The 16451-nt window shown below is 42.7% G+C and overlaps 3 protein-coding genes across 5 annotated transcripts; 1 reads left to right on the top strand and 2 right to left on the bottom strand.

The window, feature by feature from the left end:
* Positions 1-774: 774 nt before the first annotated feature.
* ptrh1 (peptidyl-tRNA hydrolase 1 homolog) lies at positions 775-6232 on the bottom strand. Its single transcript, XM_014171559.2, has 5 exons — positions 5704-6232; positions 2035-2248; positions 1788-1887; positions 1639-1684; positions 775-1398 (listed from the first exon to the last, which is right to left on the bottom strand). Exons 2-5 carry the CDS (start codon positions 2066-2068, stop codon positions 1132-1134), a joined length of 447 nt encoding a protein of 148 aa, XP_014027034.1. The 5' UTR covers positions 2069-2248; positions 5704-6232; the 3' UTR covers positions 775-1131.
* A 290-nt stretch (positions 6233-6522) lies between these two features.
* On the bottom strand, positions 6523-9754 carry LOC106585404 (natterin-3). The gene is made up of 3 exons (XM_014171558.2): positions 9457-9754; positions 8766-8880; positions 6523-7749 (listed from the first exon to the last, which is right to left on the bottom strand). The coding sequence occupies exons 1-3, from the start codon at positions 9574-9576 to the stop codon at positions 6653-6655; spliced, it is 1332 nt and encodes a 443-aa protein (XP_014027033.1). The 5' UTR covers positions 9577-9754; the 3' UTR covers positions 6523-6652.
* A 1406-nt stretch (positions 9755-11160) lies between these two features.
* LOC106585406 (natterin-3) lies at positions 11161-13328 on the top strand. Of its 3 annotated transcripts, XM_014171561.2 has the most exons (3): positions 11161-11507; positions 11688-11714; positions 12054-13328. In XM_014171561.2, exon 3 carries the CDS (start codon positions 12512-12514, stop codon positions 12935-12937), a length of 426 nt encoding a protein of 141 aa, XP_014027036.1. In that variant the 5' UTR covers positions 11161-11507; positions 11688-11714; positions 12054-12511; the 3' UTR covers positions 12938-13328. The 3 variants fall into 3 exon arrangements, with proteins under 3 accessions (XP_014027036.1, XP_045562689.1, XP_045562688.1); XM_045706733.1 differs by having other exon boundaries at positions 11161-11714; XM_045706732.1 differs by lacking the exon at positions 11688-11714.
* The last annotated feature ends 3123 nt before the right edge of the window (positions 13329-16451 follow it).

Consider the following 16451-nt stretch of genomic DNA (forward strand, 5'->3'; position numbering starts at 1 on the left):
GAAGCTCAGCCTATAGCTGCTGAGGAGGGGAAACCATTCCTGAATAAATTTGCCTACTGTCCAGCCTTATGAGTGACCTCTGACCTTTCAGAGAAAAGTTATTGAGGCCACCACTGCACTCTCCCAGGCTGACCACTCAGAGGGGCTGGGAAAGTGCCCTGGTGGGGGAGGGGCTGGCTGAAGGGGGGGGGGGGTCACACAAGAGAAAGAGAACGGGGTAGAGAGGTGGGGGTCTGTCATGAGTGGAGAGATTCCCTTCGAGTCCTATTCCCCACATCCACAAGTGTGGCCCTGATGCTTTGTTGTGACTCTGAGCTATGTCCAAACAGAAGGCTTCAAACAGCCCTATCCTACAATGTTTGGCCCCCATTGTTTTCTCTCCCTCCCTTTCTTTCGCCCTGCATCGCTATCTATTCGGCCCATTGTATGGGTTTTCCTTTCTCTCACTTTGTCTCTTTACCTACTTTTTATATGCTCTTTTCTCAGTTTTTGTGAGCTCTGATATTCACTGTGGTGAGAATGCTACAATTCTTGACCAATTGCTACTTCTCATTAAGAACAGTCGTTGATGAAGCGTGGTTATAGGCTGAGAATTAAAGGATGGAATCAATATGTTGAACCAGTAAATACAGCAAAGAGAATGAGCTTAAAAGATGTGAGGCTCTTGGAAGCTTTCAAGAGTGGCCACAACATGAGTGGAACAGGTTCTGTTATCAGGAAACCCACTGGTTATGCCTCAGTTCATTCACCACTAGTTACATTTTTTCTCAATGCTATTGGTATGATGGTTTTATTGTTTAATCATTCTAATATCAAGTCTTGGTCACTCCTTGGACCTTTTACATAATTGTAGATTAGGCCAAAAAAAACAAAAAATGCATACTATTCTAGGATATATGCAATGATTATCTTATGCATATCTACATTTTGTCTTTGAAATGCAGTGTGCTTACTTTGTATTCATTTCACATACATCCCAAACCAGATAATAAATAAAGTCCCAATAAATAAAAACATGTTCACACTTTCATGTTTCTGTAAGAGGCAGCTTGGTTTCAGCAGCAGCAGCAAAGCTACTATCCCAGAGTGCAGTCATAGCTTCACTGGCTCTGTCAAAGTCTCTTGTCAGTCTCATATCTGGCAGGTTGTGTCCTTTGCTGGAGAAATTGAGCAAACCCTCTGTTTCCCAGTCTGTAATGCCGGTCTGCCTCCTGGTGGCAACAGTGGGGACTGCACATCCTCCTTGTCAGTGAGCCGGGAGAGGAGAATGTCCACACTCTGTTCTAGAACCCCACTCAGAACCTTCTGCTCCTCCTGAGAGAAGCGCCCCAGAACATGCCGGTCCACTGATGTTTTACCTGATGGTCTGCCAATCCCAACACGCAGTCTGGGCATCACCTGGAGGGCACAAGATAGACAAAGTACTATTCTATCTTGAGAAATAAATGTGTATTTTTACCCTACTCTTACACCCCCCCAGACACCAGTTCCCTTTGACAAACATGACATTTCTCTGGACTGTCTAACACTTTCCCCAAATTTGTCAAAGGGAAATGTCATCTCTCATCTCGTCATAGCTCAATTCCTCCTAATGTGGGAAGGGAGAGAATTTGTCTGTGTGGAAAGCAAGCTACTTACATCTGTCTGCAGACACTCAACACAGGACCGCACACCATTGTGACCCCTGTCAATCAACAACATATAGAAGGAGCACAAAGTTGGGAGGATCACATTGTTGTCAGATAGCATCATTAGTAATGCAGATAACTGGCAGGGAATCAAGTCACCTGGCGCTCCCTCCTTGTTTCATAGCAAGCTTCCCAAGGGCCTTGTCCAAGTCGTCATGAACCAGGAGGAAGTGCTCAGGCTTGATGCTGCATTTGACCGCTTTATTCAAGGTCATTAAAACAAAACAATATCATGAACAATTCATTTTCAGTAGGAATAGCTCACTTTTGTCATAATTCCTCTGACAGTCAAAACTGAAAATTCATAAAACGTCAAAAGACATCAAGAAGACACAAGAATCCTCACCTGCTTTGGCCACGGATACGCCGTTTATGTTCATCAGTAGTCGTGGTCGGAGAAGCACAATTTGGGTGTCCTGGATGTCAGATACGATGACCTCACCGGAAACGTGCCTATCGCCATGTCAGCTTTCAGCTAACCTCAGCCGGGCAGCAAGTGCTTCCAGCACAGCCATGCCCACACTGTGGCGCGAACCGTTCATTCCAGGGTTTCCCACAATCTGCACAAGGACAAGAAATACTTATTTTCCATCTTTGCATATTATATTTCTCTAAACGCCACTGGAGAGTACAGTGATCTCCTCCTACAAGAATGGACTGATTTGTGTACATTTAGCCACACATTTGACCTGATATGAGGGTATTAACTAACAATAATTAAAAACCCTGTCACATGCCCCGAATACAACAGTGAAATGCTTACTTACAAGCCCTTAACCAACAATGCAGTTTTAAGAAAATACCCAAAAAAAGTAAGAGATAAGAATAACAAATAACTAAAGAGCAGCAGTAAATAACAGTAGCGGGGCTTTATACAGAGGGTGCCGGTACAGAGTCAATGTGTCAATGTGCAGGGGGCACCGGTGTTGAGGTAATTGAGGTAATTATGTACATGTAGGTAGAGTTATTAAAGTGGCTATGCATAGATAATAACAAAGAGTAGCAGCAGCGTAGGGGGTGGGGGGAGCAATGCAAATAGTCTGGGTAACCATTTGATTAGCTGTTCAGGAGTTTTATGGCTTGGGGGTAGAAGCTGTTTAGAAGCCTCTTGGACCTAGACTTGGCGCTCCAGTACCGATTGCCGTGCGGTAGCAAAATCTGAACGCTGACTGTGAGCCAGGCCTAATTGCCCAACATCAGTGCTAATGCTCTTGTGGCTGAATGGAAGCAAGTCCCTGCAGCAATGTTCCAACATCTAGTGGAAAGCCTTCCCAGAAGAGGAGGCTGTCAAATACACTATATATACAAAAGTATGTGGACAGGTGTATAAAATCGAGCACACAGCCATGCAATCACCATAGACAAACATTGGCAGTAGAATGGCCTTACTGAAGAGCTCAGTGACTCTGTGGCACAGTCATAGGATGCCACCTTTCCAACTAGTCAGTTCAACACATTTCTGCCCTGCTAGAGCTGCTCCGGTCAACTGTAAGTGCTGTTATTGTGAAGTGAAAATGTGTAGGAGCTACAGCGGTTCAGTCGCGAAGTAGTAGCTACACAAGCTCACAGAACGGGACTGCCGAGAGCTAAAGCGTGTAGCGTGTAAAAATCATCTGTCCTCAGTTGCAACACTCACTACCAAGTTGTAAACTGCCTCTGGAAGCAACGTCAGCACAAGAACTGTTAGTCGGGAGCTTCATGAAATGGGTTTCCATGGCCGAGCAGCCGCACACAAGCCTAAGATCACAATGTGCAATGCCAAGCGTCAGCTGGAGTGGTGTAAAGCTCGCCACCATTGGACTCTGGAGCAGTGGAAACGCGTTCCCTGGAGTAATGAATCACGCTTCACCATCTAGCAGTTCGACGGACCAATCTGGGTTTGGCGGATGCCAGGAGAACGCTAACTGCCCCAATGCATAGTGCCAACTGTAAAGTTTGGTGGAGGAGGAATAATGGTCTGGGGCTGTTTTTCATGGTTTGGGCTAGGCCCCTTAGTTCCAGTGAAGGGAAATCTTAGTACTACAGCATACAATGAATGACCTTCTAGACAATTCTGTGCTTCCAACTTTGTGGCAACAGTTTGGGGAAGGCCCTTTCCTGTTTCAGCATGACAATGCCCCCATGCACAAAGCGAGGTCCATACAGAAATGGTTTGTTGAGATTGGTGTGGAAGAACTTGACTGGTCTGCACAGAGCCCTGACCTGCAGCTGAAGGTGGCACAACCAGTTATTGAGTGTAAGGGGGCAATTACTTTTTCACACAGGGGCGACAGGTAGCCTAGTGGTTAGAGCGTTGGGCCAGTAACCGAAAGGTTACTAGATTGAATCCCCGAGCTGACAAGGTAAAAATCTGTCGTTCTGCCCCTGAACAAGGCAGTTAACCCACTGTTCCTAGGTCGTCATTGTAAATAAGAATTTGTTCTTAACCGACTTGCCTGGTTAAATATAAAATATTAAAAAACTTTTTCACACAGGGGAATTGGGTGTTGCATAACTTTGTTAATTAAATAAACAAGCAGATTTTTTTAACTCAGGTTACCTATATCTAATATTAGGTTTTGGTTTAAGAGTCAGTACCAAACATATGCAAAAAAAGAGAAAATCAAGGCTCTGTACCTAGGGAGGTGATAGCTAGTAGGCTAAGGCAGGGTTTCCCAAACTCAGTCCTGGGGGCGCCCCCTGGGTGCACGTTTTGGTTTTTGCCCTAGCACTACACAGCTGATTCCAATAATCAAAGCTTGATGATGAGTTGGTTATTTGAAGAAAATTAAAAAAACGTGCACTACTGTGGACTGTCTGCATCTGGCCATGACTATTGTTATACCCACTGAGTGGCTGGACCCGCGCTTTTATAGGCTTTGCCTGGGGACCAAAAAGGATGTCATAGACATGATCTATTTACTTTAAAATAGAAACAGTGTTCTGTTTCTTTGGCTAACCCAATAAACCCTGGTAGAAAAGAAAAGAAAAAAAAAATCACTCAGGGATTTAACTAGTCTAGTCATTACAAAATATATCCCAGTTTTCTCAAACTCAACTCTGGCCCTCGAAGCCAGTTCCACTTCTTTAAAAAAAATTGTTCCTCTCTAATCAGGATCTAGACCTGGGACACTATGTGGGTGCAATTAATTATCACGATTTCAAAGGAGACTGCGTGAATCAGGCCTTCATGGTTGAATTGCTGCAAAGAAACTACTACTAAAGGACACAAGAAGAAGAGACTTGCTTGGGCCAAGAAACACGAGCAATGGACATTAATCCGGTGGAAATCTGGCCTTTGGTCTGATGAGTCCAAATATGAGATTTTTGGTTCCAACCGCTGTGTCTTTGTGAGACACAGAGTAGGTGAACGGATGATCTCCGCATGTGTGGTTCCCACCGTGAAACATGGAGAAGGAGGTGTGATGCTGCTTTACTGGTGACACTGTCTGATTTATTTAGAATTCAAGGCACACTTAACCAGCATGGCTACCACAGCATTCTGCCACGATACGCCATCCCATCTGGTTTGTGCTTAGTGGGACTATCATTTGATTTTCAACAGGACAATGACCCAAAACCCACCTCCAGGCTGTGTAAGGGCTATTTGACCAAGAAGGAGAGTGATGGAGTGCTGCTTCAGATTAAGAAATAATATTACATCTTTTGACTAGGTAAACCACTACATTTAATTTCCATTTAGATAAATTGTAATAATAATATTAGTCAATATTTATAAACAGTTAATAATGCGATGTTTGCAAAACTGTAGGCTACTGTGAACAACATCATGTACAGCATCTGATGCGCCCTACTGACACACTGTCCGCTGTGGTACTACATTGTCGCCTACAACGTTACGAGCATTGTTACATTATTATATTGTAGTGATGGGCTGCTATGCCAACAGCAACATTTTAACTAGTAGTAGGCCTACGATTATTACATATCAAGCTCTGTGAGCAAGACAAGTGGTTGCAGAGCACTAGACCAGAAGACATTTGTGCAGCAATGCATTCTTGAATATTTCACTTACCAGCCTCCGACGAGCATTTGTGTGGACTCCTGCTCCAATGTCCATTATTGGTGCAAAGTGTTCAGTCAGCAACCCTCGGTTTATCAGTTTCGATAAAAGTCGTTTCATTGTAACAAAGTCCAACAGCGTCTTGAAAAACTGTGACACACAATACCAAAGTTTACCAGCAACAGTGACGTGTCTCATGAGTGCAAAAAAGGGAACGTCATAAACACTTGAATCTTCGTAAACTTCATTGTTGTGTCAATAGCCTACTGTCTGTGACCACCAACATCTCAGATTAAATCATGTACTCCTCACATTTCACTTCAGTTACAAACAAACCTATTTGAAATGTTTATGGCTTTGGATTTATCAATACAATTGTGAAAACAAAATAAGAAACGTTGGAAAAGAGTAGATCTGTTACTGAACTAGACCTTCCATGCAACTTCGACATTAGTCAAAGAGACTGGTGGCCAGAAAAGTGAGAGGGTTCATTGTGACCAACGTCTGGTCCTTTTAAGCGTACCGCCACCTAGCTAGGAGGTTTATAAATGCACGTAAACACGCTCATAGAAAATGCACAGTGTAATAGTGATTTTTTACCTTTCAGCCTTGTGTAACTTTATGTACTGGAATTATATTTCACTTCTAGGCCATTGAAACAAATGATGATGGTGATGATGATGATATGCCTATATGTGCATGCAGCCTACAGTAGTACATGAGGTAAATCAAGAAAAGTTCAACAAAATGTTGCACCAAAATCATATTTTTTGTCTGGAAAATGTTTTTCTTGATCACAAAATTAAGTTGACTGGCTCTTTTATCTGAATATGGAGTTATATCAGTTTATTGATGAAAAGGTATTGTGACACAAGGGTTATCATTTGTTCAGTTTGTGTCTGGAGGGATAGACCACGTGCACATTGGAGTTTAAAGTTCTCACATCTAGAGTTCTTCTGTCTCAGGGGTCTGTCTCAACCGGGTAGCAGGGTATGGCATCAGGGACAGGCTGGCATCTCTCCACCACAGCATTGATCTCCCCCACCTTCACACCATCATAAGTCCCTGTGATGGTGGTCCAGTGGGTGTCTCCGTTATGGTAGGTCCGGCTCAGCCTACCCGTGAAGGGGATGTCGGCGGTCATCTTCCTGCCCTCCATCCGCACGGCACAGGAGTGGTTGGGAGGGACCAGCAGCTCCACAGAGATGGAGTGGCTGATAGACTCCACCATGGTGGTTCCCTCTGAGAAGCTCACTGTCTGCTCCTTGGTGAAGTCCACGGTGCCTGGGCTGATAATGGGCACCTTGGCTGTCATGGTGGTGGAGCTGTTGCGGCTCTCCCTGCCGATGTCCCAGGTCTTCTCCACAGTGCTGGTCTTCTCCAGCAAGACCTTCTTCTCCACACTGCTGCACTCCAGGTTGGTGACCCTGACAAACTGCATGGCCTCAGGAGGGTGGTTGAACAGCTCGATCTGGTCGATGGCGTACTCCACGTGAGATATGTGCTGGCTGTAGGTGTCCCTGTTGATGGCCAGGACCTGGTATCTCTTGTACCAGTACTCATCGCCCTCCCAAGGCAGGAAGAAGGCTTTATGTTGGGTCACAACCTTTCCCAGACCGTATTTGTTCTTGCCGACGTATATCTCAACACCTTGGCAGGTCTTGACAGCATGTTGGGGGACAGCACCGTATTCCTCCTCGATCCACTCCACAAACTCAAAGTTGTCCACATTGACCAGGACTTCGAACTTGGTGGATGAATGCTCCTTGTCAGCGTAGGGGTACTGGCAGAAACGGCCTTTGCTTGCGGTATAGAAGCCAGCTTCGCAGTTGACTTTGCAGATGTAGTCATGTCGTTCGGTGTAACCGTTGTAGATGCCCACAGCACCATTAGGGAGGGACCCTTCCCATTTTACCCATTTAAGGTTGGCGTTCTCCCCATACATAAACAGGGAATCGGGGAACTGGGGTTCTAGATCTGAGGTCTCTGTCAGTGTGGATGGACTGTGGATGTCCAGATCAGGGACCACATCTTCCAGCAGAGGGTTGAGCCAGGGCTCTGTGATGAGGTAGAGAAAGCAAAGGTCATAGGTTGCAATGGAGTATCTTTTATGTTGAAATCTAACTTATATGGATTCATTCACTCATTATTGATGAGTTAGTTAAGAAGCTGAGATTAAAAATGGGCTTCTATAGAAAAAGGTCCTGCCTCTCGCTGAATAGTAGAAAGCAGATTATTCAGTCGACATTGCTATTGGTCCTAGACTATGGCAACCTTATCTGTTTGAGCGCAACTGCCACTTCATTAAAGCCATTAGATGCAGTTTAGCATAGCCCACTGAGCTTTATTACGAGCGACAATTTTAGTACTCATCACTGCATTCTCTACCAGAAAGTTGGTTGGTCCTCTTTGATGTCACGTAGGTTGATACATTGCTGTGTTTTCATTTATAAAGCCCTTTTACAAAAAGTCCCACTCTACAGAACATCTTTACTAAACTTTAGACATACGAGTTACCACGCCCGTTCTCAGGGATGGATAACTCTGGAAATATCGTTGGTCTCTACTTAGTTAGATAAATCAGCTATTAGTTTTATTGCACCTTATTTGTGGAACGATCTTCAACATGTTCTTAAATTTGATGTTTTGGTGCCTCTTTTGTATTTATATTTTGTATTTATATTGATGCATTTTGTATTTATATTGATGTGTGTATTTTCTGTAATTTATGTAATTCAGAGCTCATCTGTAAAATAGACCTTGGTCTTAGTATGACTCCCTGGTAGAGAATATTCAGACAAAATGTTTACACTATGAGACCCAGTTGAAGGTTTTTGATCAACGTGTTTGTGTAATAGGCTGTAATACATGGGAGAATGGTGGGAGGCGCTATAGCAGGACGAGCTCATTGTAATGGCTGGAATGGTATTAATGGAACAGAGTCTAACATGTAGTTTCCATAGGTTTGATGTGTTTGATACCGTTCCATTTATTCCATTCCAGCCATTACACTGAGCCTGTCCTCCTATAGCTCCTCCCCCCAGCCTCCTCTGGTGTAATATAATCAGACTCACTGCTGGGTGCATCCTGCCCCTCCTCCAGCTGAGAGGTGTAGAGCAGGGGGTCAGAGAGGAAGACTGGGCTGCAGAGCTGCAGCACTGCCAGGATGACCAGGAAAGTCAGCCTCATCTAGCAACAAGCGCACGCACACACACACACACACACACACACACACACACACACACACACACACACACACACACACACACACACACACACACACACACACACACACACACACACACACACACACACACACACCACAGTCACATCAGTTTACCTATCTCAGATGACATTAGCAGAGTGCTACCCTGTGCATTTTTAACATTCACCACCTTCAATCTGGATAATGCTCAGTGTTCCTTGTTGCTGGAATTTCCATATAAGTATCCATGCGTTCCCCCATCTACAGTATTTCAGACACTTCATTGAATATACTTCAGTATATTGCTGATGGACTGAATACATTAAGATGCTCATTTGTAGTTCTTGCCTATCATTTACTAAAGAGAATTGGCTTCTGAAATCACAAAAAAACTGCCTCTCCAGCTTAGTAAAAAATCTAACATTTGAAATGGCATTGATTGTTTTATGTTCCATGAAGCAGATGCACAATACAGTAAATCCTGATATTAGTATTCTGCACAGAGCTAACAGTAATATAACATTTTATACACATAGGTTGATGTAAAGAAGCTGTTTTACCTTGACAGGTTCCTCCTCCAGTGGCGTGATCTGCAGCCCCTTGCTACGTTTTAAACCTCCCTGCAGGATAATTGCCCCCAATAAAGTAGCCAGCACTACAGTGAGTGGCCCCATGCCCATTGGTCTAGTACTCTTACTATATAAGAGTCCTCTGCTGTTACTTCCGCCCCATTACTTTTGCTGTACAGTGCTTATTGTTTTAATGATTCAAAAAGTAAAGTGAAGGACACTGCACTAAACAGATACAACTAGAGAAAAAACATTCAAGAGGGAGCTGGTCAACACAAAACAGATCTCCAACGTGCCACAAAGGACAAGGGGCAGCTAACGCAAGGAGAGACAACACCAAAAAGGCCCAACCACCACTCACCCCTACCCCACACTGCACCAACATATGTGGCTGCCGGATCGGCCTCTACAGCCATATGAAGACCCACAAATAGAAGACCCCATTGAGGACAGTCATACTCGACTCGAGTGATCTCCGATGATGATGATAATAATCATTTGACTATGTAGTTTTGGTGCTCTTGCAGTGGTTGTGTAAGTAATGATTGAGATGATACCTTTCTAACCCATTACAGCAGTCAATATGAGCTTTTATATCCCTGGACAGGATCTACCGGGAATCACGTACAATGTCTAAGAACAAAATCACATTGCATAAGAAAGGCTTTGGTATTGTGATGCGAGTGAGGTTGTTCTTGGTAAGCAGAGACAAAGAACACAGTGGTAATATCCTTTAGAGTCCTCTGTTATCGATTATTTCAGAGTCTATCGCCATTATCACAATAACTATTACCTCGCAGCAACACAACAGATAATATTGTTGACCCTGTCCGGATGAATTGCTCTGATTGGTTAAACCTAGTGATGATCACAAGGGTCAAAGCCATCTCTATAAGTCCATGAACAGATAGCTGTTATCAGTTCCTTTATCATGGTAGATTGAAAACAATGTTCCTCTGCAGATAATAAAATAGGACAGACAGTGTAAAGGTCTTTACATTGATAGAATGTCTTTGATCACTCATTATCACCGCACTTGTCGACACATTTATATCAATTACACATGAACTGCTCTTCTGGGACAATAAAGATTTATTGAATGAAATCATGCTATTATGCTCACAACTAAATAGTGCTGTGTCTGTGTATCATTTCACAGGACTGCAGGTCATTGAGATAAGGCTGTCTGATATTTCAGGACAGTCTGCGCAGCTCTAGATGCTTTTTATCTCTGTTATCACTCTGTTTGCTTAATCAGGTTAATAATCCTCATCTTATCTTCAATATATCAGTTCTTCCCTACTGGTAAGATGATGGGATGCACAACAACAAGAAGCTTCTGAACTATGTCCAATGTGCATTATTTTGTCATAGTGGGATGTTGACTGTCAAGGACAGAGGGAGAGAGACAGTGAGAGAGAGAGAGAGACAGAGACAGAGGGAGAGAGACAGTGAGAGAGAGAGAACGCATAAAAGAGAGAAAGACTGGCTTACATTTCAGATGATTTTAATAATGAAACAATAATACAAATGAAAAGAAGAGAAAGTGACATCTCCCCATTCCTCCTCTTTCTTCTACCATGCCAGTCCGTGACAGCCCTGAGAGAGTTAGAGTGAGTGTTGTAATTTATGAGTGTCATAAAGGAGCTATATAAGCCTGGAGAACCAACAGGTTCACTGCTCCCTGGGGGAACACTGTGAGGGTGTGTGCATTTAGGGCACTATTTCACTATCTGAAATGATACAGTATGTTTCTGTTCAATGGAGCCTACGTCAAAACTGGCAGAAACAATAAGGAATGGGAGTTTGACAGCAATGTCATGTTGAGTTAATGTGAATTTGTGTAACATTATAGTTATAACTATAGTCCTTGAATGTTTCCTAATATTTATCTTTTCCCTGGTCTTCCTCAGATGAAGCTGCCGGTCTTGGTGGTCATCTCACTGCTGCACTTGGGACAGTCCTGTGCCCAGGCTGCAGAGCCCCCTCCACACAGCCTCTGGGACATACTGTAGTGAGGAAGAGCTCCCTGAGACGGAAGGGTAAATTAAAATACATTTGTATACTTCTCTAATTTGATATACTCCTTTAATTCAGTCAATCCCTGCTTTTGACCTCTTAGAAAGGAAAACAGAAAACATTCAAAAGGTCATTCAAGGCAAGTTGTTTCAATGCAACAAAAGTAGGTGCATATTGTGACACTGTTTTATTCTGCCTTCTAGTGTCCCTCTTGAACCCAGTACTGGAAGGTAGGGTCCCCCCTCTGAACAGTATAGGTCCAGTCCAGGGCCCACTGACCCCTCCTGAGTTTGAGGACGAACAGAAGCCTGCTCCATTCATGTTCGGGGACAATGTCAGTGGGTGGCAGGTAGCCTAGTGGTTAGAGTGTTGGACCAGGAACTGAAAGGTTGCTAGATCGAAATCCTGAGCTGACAAGGTCAAAATCAGTTGTTCTGCCCCTAAACAAGGCAGTTAACCCACTGTTCCTAGGCTGTCATTGTAAATAAGAATTTGTTCTTAACTGACTTGCCTAGTTAAATAAATGTTACATATTTTTTAATATTTTGTTTTTACATCTCAACTTGCAGTGGCTGAGCTGGAATGGTTCTCTCCTCACTGTAGCTGTGGGCATCTACAACAGCTACACCGAACGCACAGACTACATCTGCAAATATAACTGTGAAGCCGGCTTCTTCACAAGGGCCCTTACTACCAATACCCCTACAGTGACAGAGAGTACTACGTTCGAGATTCTGACCAACAGGAACCACTTTGAATATGTGGAGTGAAAAGAGGACTCACACGGCGCGGTGCCCAGACTCAGTCAGAACGTGCTCCGGAATGGGCATCTAGGTGGAGAAGAACAAGTACGGCTTGGGGAGGTGGTCCCTCAGTTCGAGGCCTTCTTCCTGCCCTGGGAGGGTGATGAGTACTGGTACAAGAGCTACCAGGTCCTGACCATCAACAGAGACGCCTACAGCCAGCACATCTCCCACGTCAAGTACGGCATCGATGAGGTGGAAATATTCCACTACCCTCCAAGACCATGCGCATTTCCGGCAACACCAACAACGAGTGCCAGATGGTGGTGAAGACGGTGACCATCTCCAAAACATCAGAGGATGAGAGTACCTGGAACATCGGACATACCACCATGCTGGGCATCACCACCGGCATCACAGCCAAGATCCCCCTGACTGGCTCCAGAGGGGTGGAGTTCAATGGGGAGAAGACCCTACAGTTCAACAGGGGCACCACTATGGTGGCGGCCCACAGCCACTCGGTGTCTGTGGAGCTCAAGGTGCCACCCAACCACTCCTGTACCATGTACATGGAAGGCCGCAAGATCACCACAGACATTCCCTTCACAGCCAGGCTGAGCCGTACATATGGCAACGGAGAGACCCAGTATCTCTGGGGTGTACGATGCGGTTCAGATCGGAGAGATCCGGGCCGTGGTGAACCGCTGTGAGCCTGTCGTAGACGCCAAGCCCTGTCCTTAAGACTAATATCATCCAAACAAACTCTAAATCTAAATCTACATACATCTACACTCACACTGTAAGTATACAGTCTGCTGTATACTGTATGTCACAATCTATATTATCAACTACTCCCTAGGTTATACCAACACTGATTAATGTGACACATGTAGCACATTTTACACAAGTATTGTACAGTTTGTGGTTCCTGGTCAGGTGTAAACAACGAAGCAATGGCAAAACTGACTACTCTGATTATTGTGTTCAATTCTTTTTTCACAATTTATGTCTAAGAAATTAAATGACAGAAAATACAGAATGTGCCTGTTTTGAAATGTATGCTCTCAAAAAATAAATGTGTACATATATTGCACTTTCTAATTGAATTCCTTTTTATTGCCTTTTTATCTACAGCATGGAACCATATTGGATTTTTTTTCAATCACTTGTGCAATTTTCAAAGGTATGTGGTACATGTTCACAACTCTAAGCATGGCTCATGTTTCAAAACTAAACACATTTTCAATTGACTGAGTACAACCAACTAATTCACACTTCACTGCACCAAATCACTCTTTCAATTTGAATACATATTCAATCAAAGTATCTGCTTTCCAAAATGCAATATTCACTTTATTTTTGATACAATTTTCTCGTAATTTGTTAACAACACAATTAACTATCACTTAAAACTTCTTAAGGACAGACGTTCCGCTAGCGGAATGCCTCACCAATATCCAATGGTAGAGCGTGGCGCGAAATACAAATACCTCAAAAATGCTATAACTTCAATTTCTCAAACATATGACTATTTTACACCATTTTAAAGACAAGACTCTCGTTAATCGAACCACATTGTCCGATTTCAAAAAGGCTTTACAGCGAAAGGAAAACATTAGATTATGTCAGGAGAGTACCCTGCCAAAAATAATCACTCAGCCATTTTCAAAGCAAGCATATATGTCACAAAAACCAAAACCACAGCTAAATGCAGCACTAACCTTTTATGATCTTCATCAGATGACACTCCTAGGACATTATGTTATACAATACATGCATGTTTTGTTCAAACAAGTTCATATTTATATCAAAAACCAGCTTTTTACATTAGCATGTGATGTTCAGAACTAGCATACCCACCGCAAACTTCCGGTGAATTTACTAAATTACTCATGATTAACGTTCACAAAATACATAACAATTATTTTAAGAATTATAGATACAGAACTCCTTTATGCAATCGCGGTGTCAGATTTTAAAATAGCTTTTCGGCGAAAGCACATTTTGCAATATTCTGAGTACATAGCCCGGCCATCACGGCTAGCTATTTTGACACCCACCAAGTTTGTGACAACCTAAACTCAGAATTACTATTAGAAAAATTGGATTACCTTTGCTGTTCTTTGTCAGAATGCACTCCTAGGACTTCTACTTCAACAACAAATGCTGTTTTGGTTCCAAATAATCCATAGTTATATTTAAAAAGCTCCGTTTTGTTCGTGCGTTCAGGTCACTATCCGAAGGGTGACGCGCAAATTCTAAATATTCCATTACCGTACTTCGAAGCATGTCAAACGCTGTTTAAAATCAATTTTTATGCTATTTTTCTCGTACAATAGCGATAACATTCCAACCGGGCGATGTTGTATTCATTCAAAGGCTGAAAGAAAAAAATTGAGAATTCTCGTGAACGCGCCTCTCAGTCTCACTGTTCCCAGGCTGACCACTAACAAATTCTCCTGCTGTTCTTCGCCCAGAGACAACAGACACCCCATTCCACTTTCTGGCGCCTTCTGAGAGCCAATGGAAACCTTAGAAAATGTCACGTTACAGCACAGATGCTGTATTTTCGATAGAGATGCTACAGAAGGACAACAAATTGTCAGACAAGGCACTTCCTGTATGGAATCTTCTCAGGTTTTGGCCTGCCATATGAGTTCTGTTATACTCACAGACACCATTCAAACAGTTTTAGAAATGTTAGAGTGTTTTCTATCCAAATCTACTAATTATATGCATATTCTAGTTTCTGGGCAGGAGTAGTAACCAGATTAAATCGGGTACGTTTTTTATCCGGCCGTGAAAATACTGCCCCCTATCCCAAACAGGTTAATGAAACTGCTCAAAATGGATAACTACTGAACCAAAATGATGTAGAGCCTTGTTAACATATATAGTTCTAAAACTGCTGAACACTGTACATTTCTAAATTTGTATCTCATAAAATGTATGAATTTGACATCAATTTATGTTGGAAGGTAAAAACAAATCGTATATGGATGTGGCTGTAAATACTACATCATCATTCTCCATCAGCCAGTGTGGACAAAGTGGAAATAGTCTTTGTGCTTTGTGCTACTATTTGGAATTATAGTGTAGTGTACAATGCACTGCTGAAATACATGGGTTGTATATAACAATATATTCCACTCATCTGAATTCCATTGATACACTGTAAGCAGATGAATTTCAAGCAGAAAGACAGGAGATACCTTATCAGTTAACAAGTCAATAAAAAAAAGGTGATTTGGCATACTTTACCGTGCTATGTTTTTACAGTAGCCAACTGCTTTACAATACAACTATTTCTGATGATTTGTCCTAAGTGTGTACTATATAAGGATAATGAAACTGTTAGACTGTTAAACAGTATTTCTCAACATGCTCACAATCTGCCATTGGATAGAAATGATATCAAATAAATTGCAAGTTACAGTCAAATACTGTATGGAAAATGATATTACCATGTATTATTCTTTCTTTTCAGCACTTCAAAAAGGACAATTTTGAAATGTGTATGTTGTATTTTTTGCTATTGGATAAAATGGTGAATGAATTAATGTTTTTTTTGCACAATCAAAGATTCTGAACATAAGATAGGGGGCATTACATTTGTTTTCAGTTTAGAGTTTTGTAGTCAGAGTTTTGAAAATATACCACATCTGAAAATGTGCCAAAGTGATTGAAAAAAACTTTATTTGTGATCTCATAACAGCTCATAACATTGCCTCCATTGCCATAATAGAACAGTAGGGGGCAGCAACAGATAATGGCTTTCAGAGATAAGTAGTACATTTTTACATTTTAGTCATTTAGCAGACACTCTTATCCAGAGCGACTTACAGTAGTCAATACATACATTTCACTTCATACAGTTTTTTTTCTTCTCCATACTGGCCCCCCGTGGGAATCGAACACACAACCCTGGCATTGCAAACACCATGCTCTACCAACTGAGCCACAGTTGTAGACCTCTGTGTGTGTGTGTGTGTGTGTGTGTGTGTGTGTGTGTGTGCGCGCGTGTGTGTTTATACGGTTGTGTGTGTGTGTGTGTGTGTGTGTGTGTGTGTGTGTGTGTGTGTGTGTGTGTGTGTGTGTGTGTGTGCGTGCGTCTGTGTGTGTGCTTGGAAGTGTGTGTGTGTGTGTGTGTGTGTGTGTGTGTGTGTGTGTGTGTGTGTGTGTGTGTGTGTGTGTGTGTATAAGTGTGTGTGTGGTGTGTGTGTG

The sequence above is a fragment of the Salmo salar genome, chromosome ssa24 (assembly GCF_905237065.1).
Source record: "Salmo salar chromosome ssa24, Ssal_v3.1, whole genome shotgun sequence".
NCBI lineage: Eukaryota > Metazoa > Chordata > Actinopteri > Salmoniformes > Salmonidae > Salmo > Salmo salar.